The sequence below is a fragment of the Mirounga angustirostris genome, unplaced genomic scaffold (assembly GCF_029215605.1).
Source record: "Mirounga angustirostris isolate CCGP_5_RB_7025 unplaced genomic scaffold, mMirAng1.0.hap1 SCAF_10, whole genome shotgun sequence".
NCBI lineage: Eukaryota > Metazoa > Chordata > Mammalia > Carnivora > Phocidae > Mirounga > Mirounga angustirostris.
In genome coordinates this window covers 38,679,403-38,704,185 of record NW_026991718.1, presented here as the reverse complement: position 1 = coordinate 38,704,185, position 24,783 = coordinate 38,679,403, and the positions used below count along the sequence as shown (strand labels likewise).

At 46.0% G+C, this 24,783-nt stretch overlaps 1 protein-coding gene across 8 annotated transcripts in view; it reads right to left on the bottom strand.

The window, feature by feature from the left end:
• Positions 1-24,783, bottom strand: part of REEP1 (receptor accessory protein 1) — a 104,763-nt gene that overhangs the window by 15,780 nt on the left and 64,200 nt on the right. For 7 of the 8 annotated variants that reach the window (XR_008506864.1, XR_008506863.2, XM_054509732.1 and 4 more), the window contains exons 4-6: positions 18,805-18,925; positions 15,756-15,869; positions 6,256-6,411 (exon numbers count right to left, since the gene is read on the bottom strand). Coding sequence is in view for 6 of the 8 variants with exons in the window: in XM_054509732.1 (XP_054365707.1) it covers positions 6,256-6,411; positions 15,756-15,869; positions 18,805-18,925 (391 nt within the window). In the remaining 2 variants the exon portion in view is untranslated. The remainder of the gene's footprint in view (positions 1-6,255; positions 6,412-15,755; positions 15,870-18,804; positions 18,926-24,783) is intronic. The other variant, XM_054509733.1, reaches the window with a different exon arrangement.

The window sequence follows — 24,783 nt, the reverse complement described above, 5'->3', positions numbered from 1 at the left end:
AATTGGGTTGGGATTGGAGCAGAAGGAGACAGGCAAGTAACCACCAAGCAAATTGATGAAGTTTGGTGTCTTCAGAAATACTGGAGGGCCTGCAGACTTCCCGAGGGTACATGGGACAGCAGGGGAAGGGGGAGGAGGTATTCTATTTGGATAATGAAGGAAAGAGTGGTTCTAGAGGGCTAGAGGACTTGGGGACAATAAAGCACAACAGATCGAACAGAACCAACAAATCAGCACAAAATCAGTGAGAACAGCTAACAAGAGGGCTCTGGGTTGGGGGTGGGATTGATGAAACAAACAAGGACCACAACAGCTTAGTAGGACACTTTCAACATGGCAGAGGGTTTGGAGGACTTTTTTCATTTTACTTAAGGAGAAAAAAAAAAAAGGCAATGAAAAAGGCCAGCAAAGCACAACAGTCCATAGAAGTGACTAGTCAAAGAGCCAGTCAGATAAAGGAGCAAATGCAGAATGAGTTCGTTAAGGGGAAGGGGGGAAACAAAAGGAGCTTGCAGACAGGTCTAGAAGAAACGTCAGAATAAAACAAAGATGCGTGAAAATATGAAAAAGATCAGTTCTACCAAAGATATAAAAACGTCTCTAGGAAACTAACAGCAAAAAAGAAAACTATTTAAATAATTAAACAGATACAATTCAAATTGTAAATCCAGGCAAAGGGGTCTGATGTAAAAAAGAGATGGAAATCCCCCTGGTAGCCTCAGATACCACACTGCACGATGGCAGCCAAGGGGTCTGAGGGCTCACCTTCTAGACATTAACAGTTGGGTGGTCTGCGCCACAAAACTGGGAGTAGCTGCCCAGTATAATCCCCTCCAAAATCTATCAGCCAATGACCCACTTGGAAGCATTTTAGGGGACATCGAGAACTTAGAAGAAATGAGAGGACTAAAGAACAAAAACGGACTCTGAAAAGAGGGGAGAAATACTGCTACGGACAATGGAGTAATTCAGTGTTAGGTTCACGCCCAGGAAGACCACTCACTGGCTCACTTTCAGTTTCCTCCTGTTCAATTACTTCTGTTCAACAATTATTTATCAAGGACAAGTTCTCTGGGCAAGACAGTGTGCTAGGTGTTATTAGGAAACCAAAAATACAGCTCGATTTCGGACAAAATGTAAAAAGACAAATGTACAAATAACCACACAGAGCTGCTATACCAGAAGCTACAGAAAGTGAAGATTAAGAGCAAGGGTTCTAGAGTCAGACTAGAGTCAAATTACAGTCCTATCAGTAATAGCTGGGTGACCTTAACCTCTGTCCACCCCTCAATATTCTCCTCTGCCAAGGAGCATCCACATGATGAGGATTACATGAGTTTATGCCCATACACTATCCATTATAAAGCCCAATGCATAGTAAGTGTTCAAAAAATGCCAGTTATGATGGTGATGTTGATGATGATGATGGTGAGGAGGATACTGTTGCCTGAGACACACAAGTTGCTGTTGAAATAAAAAATCAAAAGAGAGGGGCGCCTGGGTGGCTCAGTTGGTTAAGCGACTGCCTTCGGCTCAGGTCATGATCCTGGAGTCCCTGGATCGAGTCCCGCATCGGGCTCCCTGCTCGGCAGGGAGTCTGCTTCTCCCTCTGACCCTCCCCCCTCTCATGTGCTCTCTCTCTCCTCTCATCCTCTCTCTCAAATAAATAAATTTTAAAAATCTTAAAAAAAAAAAAATCAAAAGAGAACATCTGGCCAAAAGGACATGGAGGGGCTTCATGACCCCAAGCCCAAATAAATGGCCGGGACGAACTCCATCAATGTGTCTAGCAGCTCTTGCAAATGCTCAGCAACGTATCTGAGAGCAAGCAGCAGCGGACACCGTACATGTCCTTTTTGGCAAAGCACTCAGTTCCACTCCCAGAAGCCAGCCAGCCAGCCTAGCTCCAATATCACTAGCATCATGAAGACTGGAAGTGGCAGAGGTTAGGAAAGAAAAAGGGATAATAATAGCTCTGTATCAACACAGTCCCGACTCAGGCGACATCACAGTGGCATGGATACAAGGATCTCAAAAACAAATTAGCCTTTATCTGTCAAAACAATCTGAGATGGTTAGAATTGATATGGTTCTCTCATTTGTAAACCTCTCAGCCCCGCTCAGTCTCCTCTCCAAACCTCACTCCTATTCGCTTTCCACAAACCCCAATCCACCCTGCCACTTGGGCTCTGCTCTGAAGAACCTCCATTTTATTATTCTGGGAACAACCAAGAATTATTCACTGGTACTCTGCAAAATTGGGCTCCCTATTTTGCAAAAATAAAGTTGGATCCCCTAAGTTTGTTAAAGCTTAATGCCATATTCTCCATAATTCAATGAGCCACATTACCATATTAAAGGCTTTGAGAGGTCCTACAGTGTTTCAGGTTAACTTACCGTATCTCAAACGAATTTGCCCACAGTGGGTTATATTGTTAGTTGGCCATCCAAAAGTCATCCCCAACCCCGTTCTTGATATGTTAAAAAAACAAACAAACAAACAAAAAAACAGATTTCCCAATCCCCCTTGTAGCGATGGATGGCTATGTGATGTAATTCTGCCCAATGTAAGGGGAGATCTGCTAGGGGATTTCCGGGAAAGGTATTTTCTCTTGCTAAGAGAAGAAAGGCCTGACCCTGCTCCCTGTTTTCTGCCTCTGAGCATGGTGGAGCTGCCATCTTGTGACTAAGAGACTCACAGAAACATCCATCCAGAGCCTTGACATCACTCCCTCACTAGAATAATGACAGCACCCACTTACTCCTAGACTTCTTGTAAATGACTTTCATCAGTTTCAAGACATATATATTTTTCTCATCTCTGAGATGAGGGTGTGTCTTACAATTATTGTTGCCTTGATATCTATCACTGTCATTGTCTACATATGAATGCATTTAGTTGTCATTCCTACATATCAATGCATTTTGGTTGGCACGGACTGGACAACTGAACTGAACTGAGTGTTCAATTTACAAACCATTAAGAACCACCTGAAGAAGAAATATGTGTCCTGGTTGTCTGAAACACATTCCCCTGACACCTCTGGTAAGATCAAGAAAGTGGCAGCATCCAACCTGGCAGAATGGATATCAGCAGCGTGGATGAAAATCACAGAGACAAGAGCTCTGTATTACCAGTGCTCTGGAAGGCAGAGAGTGATACGGCGTGGTCATAAAGGGATATGGAGGAGCTCGGCTGAAAAGTGATTCAGGAGAGTCAGACTCAGAAAGTGAGTCTAACCTTAGTTTGGGAAGACCTCAACCAACTGACTGTGCTTATATGTTCCTTTTAATGTATGTACAAAAGTGACACACGAAGAATCTATGTCTAAACTAGTCTAAAAAGAGTCCTTTTGATAAGTAGAAGTAAAAATTCTAAGCGCAAAAGCATTCTGTCCTAATTTACTTGGCAATTATCTTCTTCCTTAGTGGTACATAAGATAACAATGTATCTTAGAAACCACAGCATTTTAGGTTCAATGCAATATGGTTGCACTTCTCTGTGAAGTTTTCTCTGACCAGCTCAGCAAGCTGACATAGGCTTTCAGTGCAGTCTGGGATTCCCTGTAGCACCTCACACAATTGTATTTAACTACTGCTATTGTTTGTTGGTTTGTCTTCCCCTCCAGACTGTTTGTTTTATTTACTAGTGCAGCCTTGGTGTCTGCCACTCTGTCTGATACACATTAGGGGTCAAGGAGTTGAATGAAGGAACATACGGCCGTTTACTGAGCAATCCCCTAGGTAACGTGCAGCAACAGGAAATCCCCTCCTCCACCCACTGCATCGGCCAGGGTCCCAGACCTGAAGGAGCATCCTGTGGAGCAGGGACTCGGGCTCTGTCCTCAAGGAGTGTATGAGAAATGCCAGAGGGCTGGCGGGTGCAAAGGTCAAAGGGGCCAGGCTTACCACAGGAGACTACACGTGACCTGGCCTTGGAGGACGTGGGTAGGTGAAGATGGGGGCCAAGTGGAAGGAGAAGTAGATTTCTTAGTCACCCGCCACTCAGAGCTTCCACTTCATTCCGTGCCACAGGAGGTCTGTGCAGTTTTGTCTGCTAAGGAGATGGGGCTATCACCCTTATACTGGGTTAATGGCCAAATGAACGCATTGGTGAAAGTGCCTGCTGAAAGGTCACAGGTTTCTTTTAAAACAGCTAGGCCAGTGGAGGACAGGGGCAGGAGTACGACCTACTCTTCACTGCATGCCCTCTTCTGTGCTTTTAGGATTTTATGCCATAAACGTGTATTACCTTTAAGAAATCATTACCATTTCATTTTCAGCACACTCAAAGCACTTTCCCAAGATCGCCTTGAGGACCCATTTTTGTAAACACAGGGCTTGCGTGACGCTGACAAATGCCATCTGGACCAAAAAAGAATGACACGGAACTATTTTTTAAAAAATAAACGAGAGCAGAGAAGGAAGAAGTGGTGTCTCTAGACAGTGCAATGTATTCACTGTCCAGCTCTGAGAGCTTAGACTCAACTCTGCTATGAGGGGCCTTGACCCGTTCACCTTGGTCTTTCTCAGCCTTGCAACCTCACTGAGAAATTAAAGCACTGAACAAGATTCCCTTCCAACTGGAAACTTCTGAGTTCAGGAATCTATGACCCTCTTCTGTGGCTCATTATCTGGCTCTGATTGCAATTCCAAAATAAGGGATTCTAGAATTATTTGAAAATCTCTAGAATAAAAGTTGGGTCTCCCATGGCAACTCTGATGGATGAATAGATTCCAGTGTGTGTGTGTGTGTGTGTGTGTTTAAAGTCCTGTATCAACTTCCTCCCCAGCCAACACTCAGTTTAGAATATGAGCCATAGGAAAAGCTAAGAAAAGCTAAGAATGCTAGGTCAGCCTACTTCAGGTACATCTGAGCCTGTCCCTAGGGCTGTCATACCACATGTCAGCACTGTCCTTACCAGCCCACCTCTGGAAGAGCCTCTCCAAAGCCTGTCATCATGGGACTGGGAAGGGAGACATACTCAGCCTTCCATGAGAACAAATCTCTTACTTACTTATAATCTCTTGTACTCCTGACTTCTTCATTCCCTATGGTGTTATAAGCACATCTACCCAGTTTTGTTATTGTTGTTTGTTTTCACAGACCCAGTTGGCTGCTTTCTGGGCACGTCAACACAATATGGCCTGGGGGTTCTTTCATCGGTGCTCCTAGAACCCCCAGAAATCCCACAGATGTGCCTGGGGACAAGGGAGGGTAATCCATTCCTAATTCTTTAATCTTTATTTTCTAGCTAAAACCCTTAGAAAATAAGACTTCAAGAGGTAAACTGTGTCACTGAACTTTCTATTAATATGAGATCTTTAATGTGTCCCTCAATTGGTAAGGAATGAGAAAGCCACTTAGCCAACACATACCAAATTCTGTATGTTTTGGTGGTGTTGTTTTTTTTAATTATCTTTTTTTAAAGTAAATTCTACCCCTAACGTGGGCCTCAAACTCTCAACTCTGAGAACAAGAGTTGCATGCTCTACGGACTGAGCCAGCTAAGTGCCCATTTTGATGTTTTTCTTAGTCAGGGGAGGGGGTGTGTTCCTGGAAAACCCAGACCTTTAATAATCTGGCATTCCAAGTAAAACAATTTACCACTAACAGGATGCCTGCCATTAGGGCCCACAGAGCCCGGATTCAGCACGGCAGCTAAGCTTGGCTGCAAGCCCTTGATGAGGTTCTCTTTACCAGAGAGACACACCAAGTCACAGGGGAAGGCTCCAGCAGAGCCTTCGCAGATATCGAATGCCTGTAACTGATGACAAAGAGAATAAAGACAACAAGTTTTAGTGAGTCAGGCAATTGATAAGAAAGCCACCAGCATATCCACATTTCCCACTGGTAATTCAAAAAGAGAGTTAGTGCTTCCTTCTAAAGGGCCACCCACCTCGCTGACAGAGCTAACCTCTAGAGCTACACATGCTCCACATCGATGCCAAGCAGGCTCCTTTTCGACATGCTGGATGAAGACGGGGGCCCTTGACTGTGACATAACATTAGATTAACAAACAAAGGAGAAAGAAAGAACGAGATAGGATTTCTCCCACAACAGCATCAATCATCAAATTCAACTCATTCTCCGGGCATTAAACAAAGAAGAAAAAAAAAAACCCCAAGTAAGTTAATCACATGTTAGATGCTACCAAATTAACACAAAAAAGAGGCTCTGCAAGGATGCTGAAGTGGGACTGGCTCTGGGATTAATTCACACATACACACACAGGTGCCGGGAGAAAAAACACCTGGCTTGGATCCAGACCATGGGCTGGTGGCGGGCAGAGGGGGCTGCTGGCCTCTCTACCCGACTGGATCGGTTTGGAGTTAGTCACACCTCTCAACAGGGTTACCTGCCCTTCTCTGAGGTCCAAAGAGGAGACAAAATGAAAGAGTCGAGCCACCTGACAAAGGGGAAAAGAAAAAAAGCCATGGGCACCAAGCCTACAAAAGCAGGTTGAAGGGCGCCATGCTGTCTTCACCTAGGACACTCGCTCACTCACTCACTTTCTCACTCACTCACTCACTCGCTCACTCACTCCTTTCTTCCTTCCTCCATTCGCAGGGGATGCAGAGGGAGTGTTTACAAAGCTCCGTGTGAAGCCCCACAGAGGAACAAAGATGAATATGAAACACGATAAGCGATTCCTACTCCCAAGGAGCTCAGAGTCTAGCCCGGGGCATCTAGACACAAATGTACACAAGGCAGCAAATGACAAAGATGACACATTGTGGGGCTGACTTTCAGGGGAGGGAGAGAGGGCAGCCGGCTGACACCTGGCGGAGCTCGAACTTGAGTGAAGCCAGGGCTGCATCACCCGAAAGAAAGGGGAAGGATACTGTGGCCTGGCCATCTGAGTCAGGCCTGCACCCCGGCGATAGGGTTTCGGGGTCACCAGGAAGGACTCTCCACACACAGCTGATGTCCCTGCCCTCACATGTAGGAGTCCACCACTGAGTCCCAGCTGTGAAGCTTTGCCTTGTCCAAGCTTCCTCCTTGGAGACGCAAAGGTCCTGAGGGGAGGTTGATGTGGTAGAGGATCCCTCTTCCTGGGCGGGGAGTGGAGGGGACACGGGAGGGATGTTGCCAAAGGACAATGAGGGGGAGAAAGGACTAGGGTCGGAGGGGGAAGGACATCCCAAGACCCATTTGTTCCACTGTTAGTGAGAAGTAGAGCTACAGTTATATTTGCAAATATGCCCACATTATCATAAATGATGAAGCTTTAAAGGAACTAGATCTTACAGTAACATGTATTTGTGATTCAAATTCCTTCAACCTAGTATGTACCACATCCTGCACTTAAGTGTTGCCCCAGCCTTGCCTCAGGGCAAAGAGGGAGCCTACCCTGGTTCCATTTGCTGGCTGCCTTATGCATATTAACGCACCTTCTTCATTCTGAGGGACATTTGATATAAAATGGTCACAAGAACAGGCAGACCACCTGAGAAGTATCCAGGGCTGTGACTGACTCTAAAATTCTCAGTGGTAGACAGTCATCTCTCAGGGACTCAGCCATGGGTTCTCGGGGACTGGTGATGTGACCCCAGCACATAATGGTCAGGAAGTGTCAGCCCAGCATGGGGGGGAAGCGCGGGGGCGGGGGTTTGGGGAAGGAGCCTGGGGGTGCTTGCAGGGATGCAGGGAATGCTGGACTGGGGACTAGAAAGTCTCACTGGGAACCCAGCTTGGCATCTCCCAGCTGTGTGACCCTGGGTGCGCCCCTCAACATCCAGGTCTCAGTGTCCAGTCCTGTGAAGTAAGGGGGTGACAAAGATGGCATCTAAGGCTCCTGCCTGCTCTAGCAACCCACAGGTTTGACATTCCTTCTCTCTTTGGGGAGGGCAGGTGCTGACAGTTGGAAGCTGACCCCAGGGACCCACTCACCTGGAGGCTGAAGAGGAGGAGGAAACAATGGTATGGAAAGTCAGGTGGAGAGCAATGAGGGACCTGAATTCGAGGGCTGGAGGGTGGCTTGCCCCGGGAGACCCAGCACAGGCAAGGCTGACTGGGACAAGAGCCCAGGTAGCACCAGATACTGTGCTCACACATAGAGAAAAGACGGGAGGAGAGTCTAGATCCACATGAGAGGGAAACTCAGCTTCCTCTCCAGAAGAGGCTGAATTGCAAATGGCTGCCCAATGCCAGCATCTGACGTTTCCTTTATTCTGCTCAACAGAATAATGATCAGCCTCAAGATCAAACCAACATACAGGAGAAGTGAATAATAGGCAACCTTTATTAAGCATTTAGTATGAGCTCTGCATTCTGCAAAGTCTTTAGGTACACTGTCTCATAAGTGTTTGGTGGCAGGCACCATGGTCATGCCCATTTTGCAGGTGAAGAAACTGAGACTCACAGAGATGAAGCAGTAAGTGTGGGAGCTGGAGTTTTTAATCTGGCTCTGCTTACCTCCAAGGCCCACCCGTGATGCTAACCATTGCTCTATTAGCTGACACAGCTAAAAATATGTACGACAGTTCTTCATTCCTTTAACATTGACTGAGCATCTGCTAGTAAGACATGAATTATAATGATCACAACAGAGTGCCAGAGGGGACCAAGAAGCAAGAGAACAGTTCCACCTGGAATCAGAAGAGGTTTCCGTGGAGAAGGTGGCATTTGACCTCGAAAGGTGGACAGGATTTCAAACAGGTGGCAACAGGGACAGATGAAGGACCAATAGGAGGAGAGGTAGGAAAGAGAAAGGTCTAGAAATAGCACACAGAGTTGCTATTTCCAGAATAGGACAGAAGGTGGTGCTGTGAGTACAGTACAAGAGGAGCCAGAAAGGTAAGGAGAGACAAGACAAGGATGAAAAGCTGGGATAGGGGCTCAAACAGGAAGGGAGAGGAGAGGAGCAGTGACTACTTGCCTGGCTACTGCAATAGTCCAACCTGAAAGGAAGGGGGTGGGGAAGAAAGCCTGGAGAAAGGGAAGGGATGTCAAATGGGCAGGACTTGAAGAGTAAGTGGGAAGAAGGAGGAGCATCAAAGATGACTGAAATCTGGAGCCTGAAGGCCTGAGAGGGTGGATAGTGATTTCATTGTCATCACACAAAGATGGGATACAAGAAGGGCAGATTCAGAGTTAGGGAAATGCTGACTAAAAGTATCAAGGAGACAAAGGGAGGAGAAGTTCAGCAGAGAATCAGAAATGCTGATTGAGCCTCCAGCAGAGAAGTCAATCTGAGAACCAGTGCATCAGGGGGATGGCTGACGGTGAGGGAGAGGATGAGATGATCCTGGGAGGGAAAGGAGAATGAGGTGGGGTCCTGGAGAAATCCCACCCAACGCTGTGAGGAGGGGGGCGGCTACAGGAGGAGGAATGAAGTGAGCAGGAGAGAAAAGTCAGGGAGGCGGAGATGACCAAGAAGGTGCCACATCACCACAGCCAAGAAGCAGCTCTTCCTGCTCACAGGTGATCTCAAAAATGCTTTCTCAGACTTCCTCTCAGAGACCAGGTAATCAGGGAGGCTTCTCTCTTCCCACTTAGACATCCGGCTACATATCACCTCCACAGGGAAACTTGGAACAGAGAGGAGGCGAGAGACATCTGCGTGAGTTCCCAGCCCTTCTTCCTCAGCAGACTGGCGGCTCTGCATCTTCTGTGTGTTGTCCTCTCCCTAACCATCTACCAGGTGTGGCGAGGTGAGGCAGCAGTCCTGGGAGAAACACAGGAGAAGAGGAATCCAGGAAGATGGACTGTTGAGTGATGAAGACCAACATGGTAGACCCGCTCTGGCAGGAAGTCTTGAGTGGTTCTGCTTCAACAAGTTGCGGAAAGCTCAGCTGGGATGCAAGTCACTTTGTGTGGGAGAGCCAGAGGGTAGGCGATACTTCCAAACTTTTTCAGCCATTGTCCATAACAGTTTAGATAAATCTTGGTGTTTAAAACCGGTTGCAGTGGTGAATTCTAAATATTAATTTTATGTCACATGGTCCTTGGCTAAAACAGAAGAAAGAAGGCTAACTTGATGTAACCCTAGCACAATGGTTCGGGAATGTTCCTCAGCTCCGAGAGTGTGACAGTGAAGTGAGACTCAGGGACCTGAAGGGGACAGCAGTCTTTTCTTGTTCCTTGGAAATACCTTCTGAGCGGGAGCCCAGACGGGGAAGTTTTATAAAAGGGAAATCAATACCTTCCCTCTGATTCATTGTAAACAGGTAGTTTACAACTAATTAGTATATAATAGGTAGCTAGGGAAAAAAACCCAAAGGCAAGAGGAAACAACTCCAGTCTGTCCAGAAGCCCCAAGTCACCAGTCTTATGAGCTTCTGGGAGTGAGCTTCTGGTTCCAAAAATAAAGTTTCATTAAGGTTTAAAAGCAGTATTTTTTTCAAGCAAGAGGTTTAGATAAAGCAGTGATGGATAAAAGAGAAGGATAATAGGGAGAGGACTTTTTTTAAAAAAAAAAACAACTATGCTGAACTGTTTCATAGAGTTTTACTTTTAAGGCAAAATTGAGTGGGAATTTAAAAAATGAGTGGGAAAACACTACAATTTGTCTTTCTGTGGCTCGTGCCCAGCTGTTCAGATGCTAGGGCTGTAACCAAGACCTGGCTATCCCCTGGGCTGCTGACTGTGCGGGCAAATTGGGGAAATGGAGTCATGGTGTGAAAGTGGGGCTGGACCAGGGGAGACGTTGGAGAAATGAGAGCAATATCATGGGTGATGTTATAAGCTGAGTTTCCATCTCCCTGTTTTGCTGGTGAACCTCATATACAGAGGCCCCAGACTGCTGAGTGGGTAAGGGAGGGGTCCTATCAAAGCCAGGGCACTGCAGATAGAGGGGTGAAAACCAGGCAAAGAGAACCCAAGAGGTTTCAGAGACGGCTTGGGGCAGTGCTGCCCAAGAGAACTTTCTGTGACGTCAGAAACGTTCTGTGTCCATGCCAGCCACCTGCTACCATGGCTGCTGAGGACTAGGAATGCGACTAGTATGACTGAGGAACTGCATTTTAAATGCACTTGCTTCTAATTAATTCAAATGTAAAAAGCCGCTTGGGTAGAGCAGGACTAGAGAATCAAAAAAGTTTATTCTTCAGATCAGTCAGCAAGGTTTGATGAGTAACTATGTGTGCAGAACACTGAACAAGTAGGCACTGTTTGGTTCTTTATTCTGGGTTGTTGTTTTTTCTAAGCAAGAAACAAAGGAAAAGAATCTAGAGCCCTTCATCTCCAGAAGCTAACAATATAATAGGAAATACCAGATTCTAGGGAGAAAAGCCCACACACAATCTGGGGCAGAAGAATCCCGAATCCACAGAATGTCAGCACGACCCGGGGCAGTGTTTTAACCAGCTGACTTTGCCAGTGGTATGGGTACCAGTGGAACTGTTCTAGGGATAGGATCTCTAGGGGGAGAAAATCACATTATTTTTCAAGTTATAAGACAAATAAAAAGCAAGGTTGGTTTACCAGGTCTAAGAAGCGGGCAGGTAGAAGAAACCTATTATGTGCTTCCAAGTTCAAGAACCATAGGGTGGCCTTGGACACTTCACCGTTTTCCAACTTCTGATCAATTGGTTTTCTTACCATGGTTTCTCTTGTGTGTGAGGTTGTGTTTTGCCGGTTCTAGAGTATTATTTTTAAGAAGAGAGAGAGATTTCCAGTTCTAGTCTTAAAAAAAAAGTGGGGCTCAATTTTCCCTCTGGCTGGAATTACCAGCTAGGAAACACCCCACATCTAGGCTCAGAGCCAACTCAGAGACAAGGGACGTTTAGACAGATGGTCCCACAGAAGGGTGTCCTCAGGGAGGAGACAGAGCAGTTTTCATAGAAAGAAAAGATGCATCCACACTTCCAGAGAGAGGGATGAGACCCTGGGGAAAACTAGGAGTGGGAGGGGGTTAGTGGGCCTGGGGAGGACTTTCCCATGTGTAATTGTGTTGTTTCTGTTTTTCCAGTTCTAAGATAAAATATGTTAACATTAATAACAGCTTACATTGGTACAATATAGTGTACAAAGTTTCTTCACTCTTCCTGATGATGCAAAAACCCTGCAAACATTCTTTTTTTTTTTTTAGGGACACGGCTCAGGGCTCAGCATTACAAGAAAAAAAAGGGGATTAACTCAAAGTGTGGCCACATTATGTTGTACACCTGAAACTAATGTAATCTTACATGTCGATTATACTTCAATTAGAAAAAAAGGAAGGAAACAAAAGTATAACCAAAAGATCTTTTAAGTTCCATACTTCCCCTCTGGGGAGCCTTCAAAAGATGGAAAAAAGAGCAGAAGATAGGGGAGGAGTGAGCCCTCATCCAGGCACCTGACCCCTAATCTGTCTGAAGTAAGAGTCTTTCAGTTACCTCACACTCTCTTGTGTGTCCATTTGGCCAAACGCACTAGATATTTAGCGAACGGATTTGTGAGTTGAGGGTGTTTTCCGGGAGGACAGAGGCAGGGCCCAAGAGTCATTAAATGGAGCCACGAGTAGGGTGACCCTAAGTCCCGGTTTGCTTGGAACAGGCCTCATGTATACCTATTCCTGGTGTAATTATTCCAGCACCCCTTTCCCTCTCAGATGTGACCTGGTTTGGACATTAACGTATATGGTCACCCTAGTCATGGGTGACTTGGCAGGCTGTCTTTCCCCCCCACACACACAAAATTGCTCTGACTATCCCCCAAGGGGAATCCCAAGGTTGTTCAGGGCTCAGCTGGGTGCAGTGCACTGTGCTAGGCTCTTTGGAGCCTTACAAAGAGGGAGAGGAATTTGTCTTCCCACCATAATATGTCCCAACTGGCATGAAGTTTTAAGGAAATGAAACACACATACCTCACTTTCTCATTTTCAACATTAACACGTCTAGGAAGCTAATTCTGCATCCCAGGGATGTTCAAATGAAGTGCTCTAACCCTGATCACCTGTGCGCTTCTGGTTCTGGAAGGGGCCTCAGGCAGTGACCTGTACAGAGCTGGCTGTTTAAAAATCATCTGGGGAACTTGTTAAAAATAGAGATTGGGCCTACTGCCTGAGATTCTGAATCAGCACATCGGAGAATCTATTAAAAAATGAAAACAAAGCTTCCCAGGTGGTTTGGACATGAAAGCCAGATTTGGACTCACTGGTGAGTCATCATCCTTTGACCCCTGCCTGGAGTGATCCATTGTTGCTGTGGAAACCATGGATTTACCCCTCAGCCAGATTGGATTTTACTTCTTCTTCTTAAGTACACATCTGTTTCAAAAATAGAGGGCATTATTTTTGGAAGAGAAGATGTGTTTTCTCTCTCAAGATATTTATATTTAGAGAGGAAAAGCAAAGCCCCCAAAAGGCAGAAAACTTTCCCATTTGAAAACAAATTCAACAGGAAACGGGAATCCCTCACTATGGTAGCACAACTAGAAAGAACTAATGAGCAGTTATTTCCTGAGGCAAGTTTCAGACTGTCTGGAGCTTCTTCAGCGTTTAGGTGTTGTAAGGTGCCTGGCGAGAGGCCTGGGCTCATGGGCTTCCCCGGGTGGTCTGAGGGGCTGGCAGGGGTTGGCCAAGATGGTATCAAGACTCTGGAGGGTCCAGCTTGAGGCAGACCTGGAAAAGGACAGCCCTACAGAATTACACAGAATATCCTATCAGAATAAAATTTACACACATGCTGCCGTATCACCAGGAGACCCATCCTGAGCCACACTGATAAATACATCACATTTACGCTCTGTGACTGAGCAGAGCAAAGAGCAATAACCCATCTTCCTTCAGGCTTCAGAAGCAGAAGAGATAGGGTAGAGAGAGAGGCCGAGAGAAGGTTTCTGTAGCTTTGTGTTGCAAAGTTGGCCTGATGAATTAAGAATTTAGTGAATCTGAGTTCTCTTATCTTTCAGCTTAAAAATAAAAGCACAAAATGGTTACATCTCAAACAGAAGGATCTCGGCATTCACTGCTCTTTGTAAATCCTGATACATCTCCTTGGGATACCAAAACGGAATGTCCCCTCCAAAGATACTCACTGGGATCCATCACCTTGCCAGCAGCTATTGGAGGGGGGACACCTCACTACAGTTCTGTGTTATAGAAGGAGCTGGTCCTTCTCTGAATAGGAATCATTCCCTTTGGGTTTCCTTCTCTCTCTCTCAGCCTTTGTCTGCAGAACTCCTTGACTTCAGGTGGATGGTACTTTTCAAACAAACGCTCAGCCCCAAGGGGTAAGTCTTTCTTCCAGAAATGCTCCTAATGTGCTTCTCTTGGTTCAGGGCACAGAAAACCAGGCTCGGTCCCCTGACCCAGCTGCCTGTCGACACGCTCCATCCAACCATCCACTCAGAGCCCATGGAGCACCAAGGTCGGTATCAAACATCCTCTTCCAAGGCCTTTCACAACTCTGCCCCTCCTTGCCTAAAACCCTCAGTCACCACCTAGGACATACAGCTTCCCTTCGCTCATACAACTCACCTCCCAGCCAGTGTGTCTCCCCAAACATTAGTATAACTGCTTCTCCTCCACCCCCAGCTGAAGGTAGACCCCTCCTCCACATTTGGACTGGGGGTAAAGACTGTCACCAGGAAACACAAGGCAATCTGCTGGATTTCCTCTGGGGGAAGTGTCTACCAATGTACTTTTTCAGGGCTGAGCCCACAATGAGAAACTGATACAACGACAAGGAGAAGGTGACGTGAGAAGAAGCTAGGAAGGACCACAGAGGACAGGAAGGGGGCCGGATGGAAAGAGAAGGAAGCGAGGTCTTCATCCCAATGTCCCAAGTGACCAGTGTTTACTTCAAACGTCTTCCAGCTCTAGCTGCTGCTACTACACAATCCTCCTCCTCCATGTCTGAACACTCACCTCCTCTGGGACCCAGGGCTCCTCCCCCTGGGTCTGCTGGGCCATGTGTGCATAGAGCCACCCACTCACTCAGGTCGTCTTCCCACTTGGCTATATTCTGAGTTTAGGGGTCTCTCCCAGTGACCCTGGGAAACTGCAGAGAAGAGCTCACTCCCTCCCTTTTCGTTTCCTCTTTCCCCCAGGCTTAAGCTCCAAGTAATTCAGAGGTCTTAATCTGGGACCCATCATGAGTTTCAGGAGCTCGGGGAACCTCTTAATATTGCACACATCAGGGCGCCTGGGTGGCTCAGTTGGTTAAGCGACTGCCTTCGGCTCAGGTCATGATCCTGGAGTCCCGGGATCGAGTCCTGCATCGGGCTCCCTGCTCAGCGGGGGGTCTGCTTCTCCCTCTGACCCTCCCCCCGCTCATGCTCTCTCTCTCTTTCTCTCTCTCAAATAAATAAAATCTTTAAAAAAAAAAAAATACTGCACACATCATTTGTGTGTGTGAGCGTGTGTGCGTGTGCACAATCTTCTGGGGGTAAAATTCACCAATTTTTCCATCAGATTTTCTTTTTTTTTTTTTTAAAGATTTTATTTATTTATTTGAGAGAGAGAGAGAATGAGAGACAGAGAGCATGAGAGGGAGGAGGGTCAGAGGGAGAAGCAGACCCCCTGCTGAGCAGGGAGCCCGATGTGGGACTCGATCCCGGGACTCCAGGATCATGACCTGAGCCGAAGGCAGTCGCTTAACCAACTGAGCCACCCAGGCGCCCCTCCATCAGATTTTCAAAGGGACCCCCAAAAGATGAGGAACCACTGATGGGTCCTATGCCTGTCCTATGCGAGTTGCGTGGGTGCTGAGCAGGGTGGGAGGGTGGGTTGGAGGGGTGGAGATGCTCACGCGGCTGTGGTGCTCAGGCTACCCCCCTTCCCCCCACCGGCGTGCGCGCACACACACACACACCCACACACAGTACCTTGGAAGCAGCCATCACTGCTGCCGTGGCCGCCACGTTCAAGCCCCGCTTCCCGAAGTGCACAAGGGCATCGTAACTTCGGTCTTTTGCTTGGACCAGGCAATCATCGATTTCCTGTTGAAGGATAAACAGAGGCACACTGAGTTGGAAGGTTCAAATAAAGCTCTGTTCTTTCCTCCCTTCTGAGCACTGGGCTTGGCAGCTTGCCCAATCACGGATTCTCGCTGGGACTGAAAAGTCATAGGCACTGTGGGGTGTGTGTTTGCGGAGAGGGTAGACAGGAGGAGGGAGGGAAACAGAAGAGATACAGGGAAGTGAAAGAGGAATTTCAAAAAAACAGCAACTTACTGATCCAGGAAGGTTTTCTTCGAGCAATACCCTAGGATTGTTCCTAAAGTCCTCTAACCTTCTAGGAAGGCGCCAGGGGTCCTGGATGTGGACGATCCTGCCATTCTACACACAGCCACTCTCTAAGACACTGAAGGAACTGAAGGTGGAGAGAATACCAAGAATCCAGCATCTAACCTCAGACCTGCCACTAACTGGCTGTCAGGCCTCAGCAAGTGTTTGGCCTTCAGAAAAATGAGGACAGTGACAGTACCTAACTCGTGGAGCCCAGTGAGGATTACATGAGACCATTCCAGAAAAGCATCTAGCACAGTGGCTGGTTTCAATAAGTGAGAACCACTGTCATCTTCCTATCTCAAGGGGGTCAGGCCCTGGCAGCTCTGAAATTCTACTATTCTGTAGCTATTTCATATGATATCCAAATCCCTCCCACGTAGGTACAAGGGGAGAGATGAGGACACAGAAAGAGATAGTGCTATTTTTGTTGACAAGTGAGATCATTTTACAGATAATGAAATAAAAGCAGAAATGAGAAGTCATTCAACAATATCCCCAGGGTCAGCGGGGAGGTTGGAAAGGGGATTGAAGTCTCTTTCCTTCAGGGACCAAAAGAGTGGTTTACTTCAAATTTGCATCAACTCTGGCTTATTCTTTTTATTTGGGTTGGGTTGGGTTGTTTTGTTGTCACTGTTTTAAGAACAGCTGTTTTGTATATCACAGTAGCTCATTTCAGAGTTCAGTAATACAATGACACTTGGCCTTGATCTCATTTGAAGTTCAGTACATCAGTGCATTTCCTTTGCTTTGAGGTATCGAGTGAGACGGTCAACCCCTGTGCATTCCTTGTTTAAGACTTCCCCAGGAATTCACCACACTAAGTTTTCATTGTGACCCCTGACTGACTCTGGTAGGGATTCTTGGCAGCTCGTAAGAGTCAGTCACCTTCACTTCAACAGAAATGACATTGGTGGCTTCAGGGTAAGCCCAGCGTCTGGGGAAAGGGAAGTGCCAAGAGTAGGTATTTGACAACCAGGTCAAGAGAGAGATCCCATTCCTCAAAACCCACCCTTCTGAGGTAGGCAGTGCTGTATCCTAGTTCCTAAAAGGGTTCTCAGAAATGTCTATAGTAGTCTGCTCATCCAATTAATACGTTCCCCTAAAACCTCCCCCAAGAAGTCCAAAGTACTCAACTTTCAGAAACAATAGAAATTTACATATAAAGCCATCTACAGTGCTCCTATTTTATGTTAAAAATCATATCCCAATCAGTTTAGAAGATCATGTAATATAATTAATGAATTATACAATATTGGACCCAATAATCATGCTCTTGGCAATTTATTCTAAGACAATAAGTCAAAAGAAGAAATTAATCTCTATGTACTGTGGTGTTCATGAATCTTTACGAAGATCAAGTACAAATGGGTTATGTGCAAACATGTTTAAGATCTCAGAATTTAAATATTGTATCTATATTAAGTGTTTCTGACATGTTTTGGTATTTGGGGGGGCTTTTTTGGTACACTTAGAATTTTATTTTAAGAAAGACTTATAGGGGCGCCTGGGTGGCTCAGTTGGTTAAGCGACTGCCTTCGGCTCAGGTCATGATCCTGGAGTCCCTGGATCGAGTCCCGCATCGGGCTCCCTGCTCGGCAGGGCGTCTGCTTCTCCCTCTGACCCTCGCCCCTCTCATGTGCTCTCTCTCTCTCAAATAAATAAATAAAATCTTAAAAAAAAAAAAAAAGACTTATAGACTGGTATGCATAAAAAAGCTATCAAAGCAAACTAGTAAGACGAGGTAATGCATTTATTATTGTATGAAAACTTAAAAAAAAAACAATCCAGTGAAAGCAAATCCAGCAAATTAAGTTCAGCAGAGATGTTAAGCAAAAAATCATTTTACAGACAGTGCCATTATCTTATAAGTAGCTCGAATTAAATTTCTTTTTAAGAGATGTAAGTTGTAATTCTTACTTGAGTTCTTAATTATTGCTGATCCTTTCCTGGAATTTTTTCCCTATCTTGTTTTTCCCATCTCTGGCATTAGACAAGTCTATATTTTCCTTGCAAAGATGTTTGTGAAGTAGTTCGAAGCAAAATAAATACAAAAGGTAAATAGCCATGAAACAAATTTTATGACTGCTATCATTAGTACTTACCAACTGATAATTACCAAAATAGCAGGGATTCCATTGGTAGGCATATATTTATCACTGAACAATAAAGCAAACACTGTACAAGAAATTTCTTATCTTCCAGTGGCTGTTGGTAACTATCTGGGCACTAGTTCAAGTCATTTAATCTCTTTATGCTTCCGTTTTCCTATGGTATGTTTTAAAAGTATTTTTTACTAGTCTACGTAAAAATCACATCTATAAAAGGACAGGAGCTGAGCATGTTGAAAGGAAGGAAATTCAGTTTGGGGAGTTGAATTATGAGTGAATCTTTTGTTGTCTTTTGTTTCAATTTATGGAAGTGGTTTTTCAACAAGCAATGATATATAACATCTTTTTGAGGATTTCACCATGATTTCTAAACATGTCAGAAAAATACATTAAAAAAAAGATTAGAAGGAACAAATTGTTGGAGGCAAACAGACACTCTAGGGTCTCCTACAATAAAACACTCTGTCCATTTTACTGATCGCTTTTTAAATTTTTTACTTGCTGGAAGGAGTGAAAGGCTGAGCAGCATAAATTACCTTTTCTTTTGAAGACAGCGTGGGATGTACAAACTTCCTGTATAGGAGGCTGGAGCCTTTTGTGTAGGGAGATAGCAGCCAGGCTACAAATGCTATTTTTAGTTCATAATAGAATGGAAACCTGGAGAGAGATGAGAAAATACACGTTCAGTTAGGTTCTCGGCAACACGGCCCTGAGACCCTGCAGCGCAGACACCCCTCCTGCCCGCACCTAGCTGCAGGCCCCCGGTGAAGTGTAAACACAGAGCAAAAGCCCAAGGCCTCCTTTTTTTTTTTTTCCCTTTTTCTAAGATTTTGTTTTTATTATTATTTTTTATTTTTTTTAAGATTTTTATTTATTTATTTATTTGAGAGAGAGCACAAGAGGGAGTAGGGTCAGAGGGAGAAGCAGGCTCCCTGCTGAGCAGGGAGCCCGATGCGGGACTCGATCCCGGGACTCCAGGATCATGACCTGAACCGAAGGCAGACGCTTAACCGACTGAGCCACCCAGGTGCCCTAAGATTTTATTTTTTAAAGCAATCTTTACACCCAACATGCGGCTCAAACTCACAACCCCGAGATCAAGAGTCACAGGCTCTACTGACTGAGCCAGCCAGCAACCGCCCCCCCTCGCCCTCGCCCCCGCAACCAAGGCTTCTTTTGAAAGCAGGTTCTTGTTTTCTCTTTTTGTCAGAGCAAGCCAGGGATCCAGCTTCTCTCCAGCAATCACCCTATGGCCATGCCTGGCACCCCTGGGGCTTCCTGCAGGGTTCCACTTGTTGAGGTTGGAGCCGGGGCTCCAGCCACAGCCTACAGGTTCAGAAGGCCATGGCCTTCTGTGCCCTATACCTAGTCACTCACTCTTCACCAGTGGCCAAGAAGGCACAAACCCCTGGAGGATTTAGAATAGGGAGGAGCTGACAGAGAATCTCCAGACTGAGAATAAAAAGCTTCCCCTTCTTGGCTGTCTTTTCGGTCCCAAAAGAGGCAGGGACAGGAGCCCAACTCTCGCCAGCAAAGAGGATGCTACTCACCCTAATCAATTCTATGGCAGGTGAACAGAACTTGATCTTTTTGGTGCCAAGAGAAGAGTTCAGGGTGCAGGTAACCTACAATTCTGGAGTCAGAAGTTCTATGTACTATTCATTTATTCATCATGTAAACACTTACCAGCACCAACACATGTCAGCTTGTGCTGAGCCCTGAGGACACAATGGTGAATAAAGAAGACCTGATCCCTGCTCTCTTGGAGCTTTCAGTCTAGTGGGAAACAGGTAAGATGTCTCGCATCCTTAGAACTGATGGTCCAAGCAGGAAAACAGAGATTGATCAAATAATCACAAATGACATAGAACAGCAACCTGAGACAAGTGTCATAATGGGCCTCTGCCAGCCCACGTGGTGCCTTTGTATGTGTAAGAAAAAGCCAGCCCCTTCACCTGGACGCAGTCCTGCGAGCGTGGGACTAGTGAACGGGGCTTCATTTGAATTTCAGCCCCACCTCCCACCTTGGCCAGATATCTTGTGCTATGTACAACCTGTGCAATGGTATTTGGCTGTCCTGCTGTGTACTAATGCCATGTTTTTTATTTTCTTTATTCTGATGCTTTGGCATCATGGGACTTTCCTGACTCTGGAGAGACTGCCCCTCCCTGGGTTAGCCAATTCCTAAAGATAGGAAACAAGAGCCCACAAGCAAGCCTTTCATATGCAAACCAACCAATCCAGAGCCCATACCCCAAACACCTCCTTTATGAGCTCTCACACTCTGGGCCACTCTCCAGCTGCTCTAATCACCCCAGGGCCAGGTACCGGCCACCAAGCAACAGCCCCAACACCCCAGAGCCCACTGAAATTATTCAGACTAGCTGATCCCAAACATAATTACCCTGCCTTGCCCGTTCCTTCCGTGGAAACCACCATAAAGGTTCTTGCCCACACTTCCTACCTCTGCCTCTTGACTGACCTGCTGTGCCTCCTGTTTCTAGGAATCTGTGAGTTTAACAAACTTCTTCCCTCAAGACAGCCATTTCTGAGTCTATGTGTCTTACCATACCTGATTAAAACAAATCGCGGGTACCCTTAAAACATGATGCTCTGAGGGAAAAGCACACCTGTGCTAGTCTGAAGACTCAGAAAAGTAAATTCCTCCCACTCACCCTCTCTCCCCCCATAACGCAGCTGAAAATAAAGAGCGATTTCTGGCAAGTCAGTTCAGAGCCTTCAACTCTCACACAGACCCCCAAATCAGCAGCTCCACCCACTCTGCTTTCCTCATCGAGGTCCCGGGTCCACTGCCTTCTGCCTCTGGCAGGCTCTTCCCGAATATTCCCTCAGCAACTTCAGGACACTGTCATGTCAAGACTGTTTAATTTTCACAGCCACCCCAGAGAAGAGGCTGAAGGAACAGAGGCATGATTCTCCTACACTGGAACCCTCCAGTGATCAATAATGAAGGAAATTTTGTCTTGAAAACAACTATTTACCAACCCCAGGGGGAAAGCAAATGAATCTAGCAAGCTCAGGCATCAATACAAGATACACACATAATCCCAAGGGATCTATCACACAGCACCACTTTTATTGCTTATGTAAAAGATGTTTTTTTTTTTTGTTTTTTTTCTTAAGATTTTATTTATTTGCGAGAGAGAGAATGAGAGACAGAGAACATGAGAGGGAGGAGGGTCAGAGGGAGAAGCAGACTCCCTGCTGAGCAGGGAGCCCGATGTGGGACTCGATCCGGACTCCAGGATCATGACCTGAGCCGAAGGCAGTCGCTCAACCAACTGAGCCACCCAGGCACCCAAAAGATGTTTTTTTAATAGGTAATACATGCATAACATTTTAAAAATTCAGATATCCAAAACAATATACAACAAAGAGTCTTCTTCCCATCCCAGACCTTTAGTCCCTTTTCCAAAAGCAAAAACATCAGTAGTAGACTTCAGACACCTAAGATATACAATCAAGTGGGTATATAGGATTCCTTTAGCACCCCCCAAACACACACGGTAATATTCTATAATCCCTTTCCCCACACCACACTTCCTCCACCACACACACACACACACACACACACACACACACACACAACAGTATACTTGGGGGGATGATCTCAAACTGTCCCTGGAATCATCACCCCAGGACCAGGCCCTTGTCAGGTATCATAAGGGTCTCCCAGTTGAGCCACTCAGACCCTGTACTTCCCAGAGGCCTTAGGCTCGCTTGGCTCTACCAATGCTATCACTACCAATCAAGTCACCTTCCACCTGACCTACCGCTGCCCCAGCCTTCACCCAAGAAATGGAGAAGAACCCTGCTCATTCCTTGATGATAAGCCCTTGAACTGTCCTGACCTCTAGGATGTATTAGCCTCCCCCAGGTACAGGTGCACAGCCCCAGGGTGCATGGGGGAGGTGCAGGCTCCCACCCTTCTGATGTTATGCCTTCACACTCCCTAGGGGTAACTGTTTCCTAAGAGGTTTGGACACGTGATGAAATTGTCAAAACACATGCAATTAATGTGTGCAGAAAATTTCTGGAAGAAAACACAAGTAATTTTTAACAGTCATATCCCTGGGGAGAGGAGAGAGAATGAAGGCCTGGGGGAGGAGGGCCTTACTTTTTAGTGTATTGTTTCAGTTTCATTTTGCCACATGATATAGTGTTTTGTAAATATTAAAAAACTAAGTGAAATTGCCTATGGATATTGTGGACAAGACACCATCCTGTCTCCTGTGACCATATATGAATGCTGTTTATATTCAATAGAAAGTTTTAAAAAAAGTTAACTATGAAGTGAGAACTGCCCTAGGGGAGTGGAGGAAAGAGGGCAGTGGGGATGAGCGAGGAGTGAGGAGGGAGGGAATATAAAGGGGAGGGGCAATCTCCAATCCTGGAAGTGAACCAAAGTTAAAGATGCTTCCCAGGAAGCCAGAAGGTGCTTCCAGGAATAACAGAAGCTTCAGTCTCTCTCTCAATCTCTCAATTTCTCTCTCTCTCATTATAAACAGAGTGCAGAGCTGCCAAGCTGGTGTCCGTGTCCCTGGAAGGAGGGGAATAGGGTTCTGTCTGTCTGATCAGCCTGTTCTGTGCCATTCCCAGAGCAAGAGGGAGGAAGGAGTGGGAAGACTCTGCCCGAAGACAACTTTGACCTGTAATACCTGCAGGCTTGCGGGGAAAGAGGAAGGAGGCTGAGGGCATGACCAGACTATGGGCTAAACCAGGCAGGGAAGGTTCCCAACCTCTTCCTTGCAGAAGATGGACAAGACCCTCACTTCCCATACATAAACCCGCTAGACAGCTCCCACTAAGATGGGCCAGATGAGGCATCCACGTGGATCAGGAAGAGGGGGATTGCACCCAAACACCAGGTATCAGAGGCCCTCCGGTGGTGGGCAGAATTTTGGTCCCATGACCTTCTCATCCTGATGTTACTCCCACAAATATGTTTCCTTCACATGGCAAAGGGGATTCTGAAGATGTAATTGAGATTATTAATCAGCTGACTTTAAAATAGGGAAATTATATTGGATTATTGGGAGTAGGCCTAATCTAATAACATGATCCCTTAAAAGCAGAAGCAGAGCTCTTTCTCTGGCTGGTAGCAGAAGGCAGAGATCTGAAGCATGAGAAGGATCTGACATGCCATTGTTGGCTTGAAGCTGAAGCAGGAGGCGCATGTCAAGGAAATGGGGACCTCAGTCTTACAGCCATAAGGAACTGAATTCTGCCTATTATCCAAATAAGCCTGAAGTGGCATCTCCCCCAGAGTCTCCAGATAAGAACCCAGGCTGGCCAACACCCTGATTTTGGCCTCGTGGGTTCCTGAGCAGAGGACTCAGTTGATTCTACCAGGACTTCTGACTCACGGAAACTAAAATAATACATTTCTGTTGTTTTAAAGCTCCTAAATTTGTGACAATTTGTTACGGCAGCAATGGAAAGCTCATACTCTTCCCCAAAATCAAAATCAAATCGACTCCAGAAATAGCTGATAAGCATTTATTAAGTATGAAACTCGAAAGTTCCAGGGCCATGAGTAAAAACATACTCCAGCTACCAGGGAGGGCGCATCCATTATTAGACCAGATTTCCACTTAGCCAAAAGCAGTGAGACAGAAATGCCGATATCCCTGGGAAAGAGCTTGTAAGACTAACACTATTCCCCCATGATATTCACGAGGAGGGATGGGGGTACAGCAAGAGGCCACCCAGCACCACACACAGGACATTGTTCAGAGGGAAGACTGGAGGACATGAGGACCAGCCATGATGTTTAACTGACGACATAGTCCTCACTGGGCCTGGCCTGTTTTCCTCATCAACGTGGGGAGCAGGAACCTCCCCAACGCAGCTCTGCACAATATGGGGTCTGACTCCTAGTACCAGCCCCTGCGGCCTGGGGAAGACAAAGGATGGCTCAACAGAGTTCCTTCTCTACTCCTGGAGACTCCTGGAGACTCAGCCCCATCCTGAGTCTGCTGTTTGTCTGGGTGCATGGCACCAACATATTAAATTAGGTAATCCACATTTCTTCCCTAGAGCTTCAGGCCACAATAGCTGAGACATCTATTTCCCAGTGGAGATGAAAGCCAGCCTCCTTTGGGGGGAAAACTACATACTAAGGGCATTAAAACCATTGATCCAAAACCGGATTCACAGAAGTGGTATTCAGGTCTCATCCCTGGCCTATGACATTCTGGAGGTTAAGTTCATACTGATCCTCTTTGGGTAAGGGCTTTCTCCAAAATGGAAATATTTTTATTATTCTCTCTGATGATACCTGATCACGGTAAAACATTCATACAACACAGCAAATACAAAACCAACCCCATGATTCCAACTTGCAGAAATAACTCTGGTTAACGGATGGGTATTTCAAAACTACTTTTAGTATACATTCACATGTGTACAGGGAAACTCAGGCCCTTTGAATAGAAACAAGATGCTATATATTATTCACAGCCTCTTTCACCTTAAAAGATGCAATATATCAA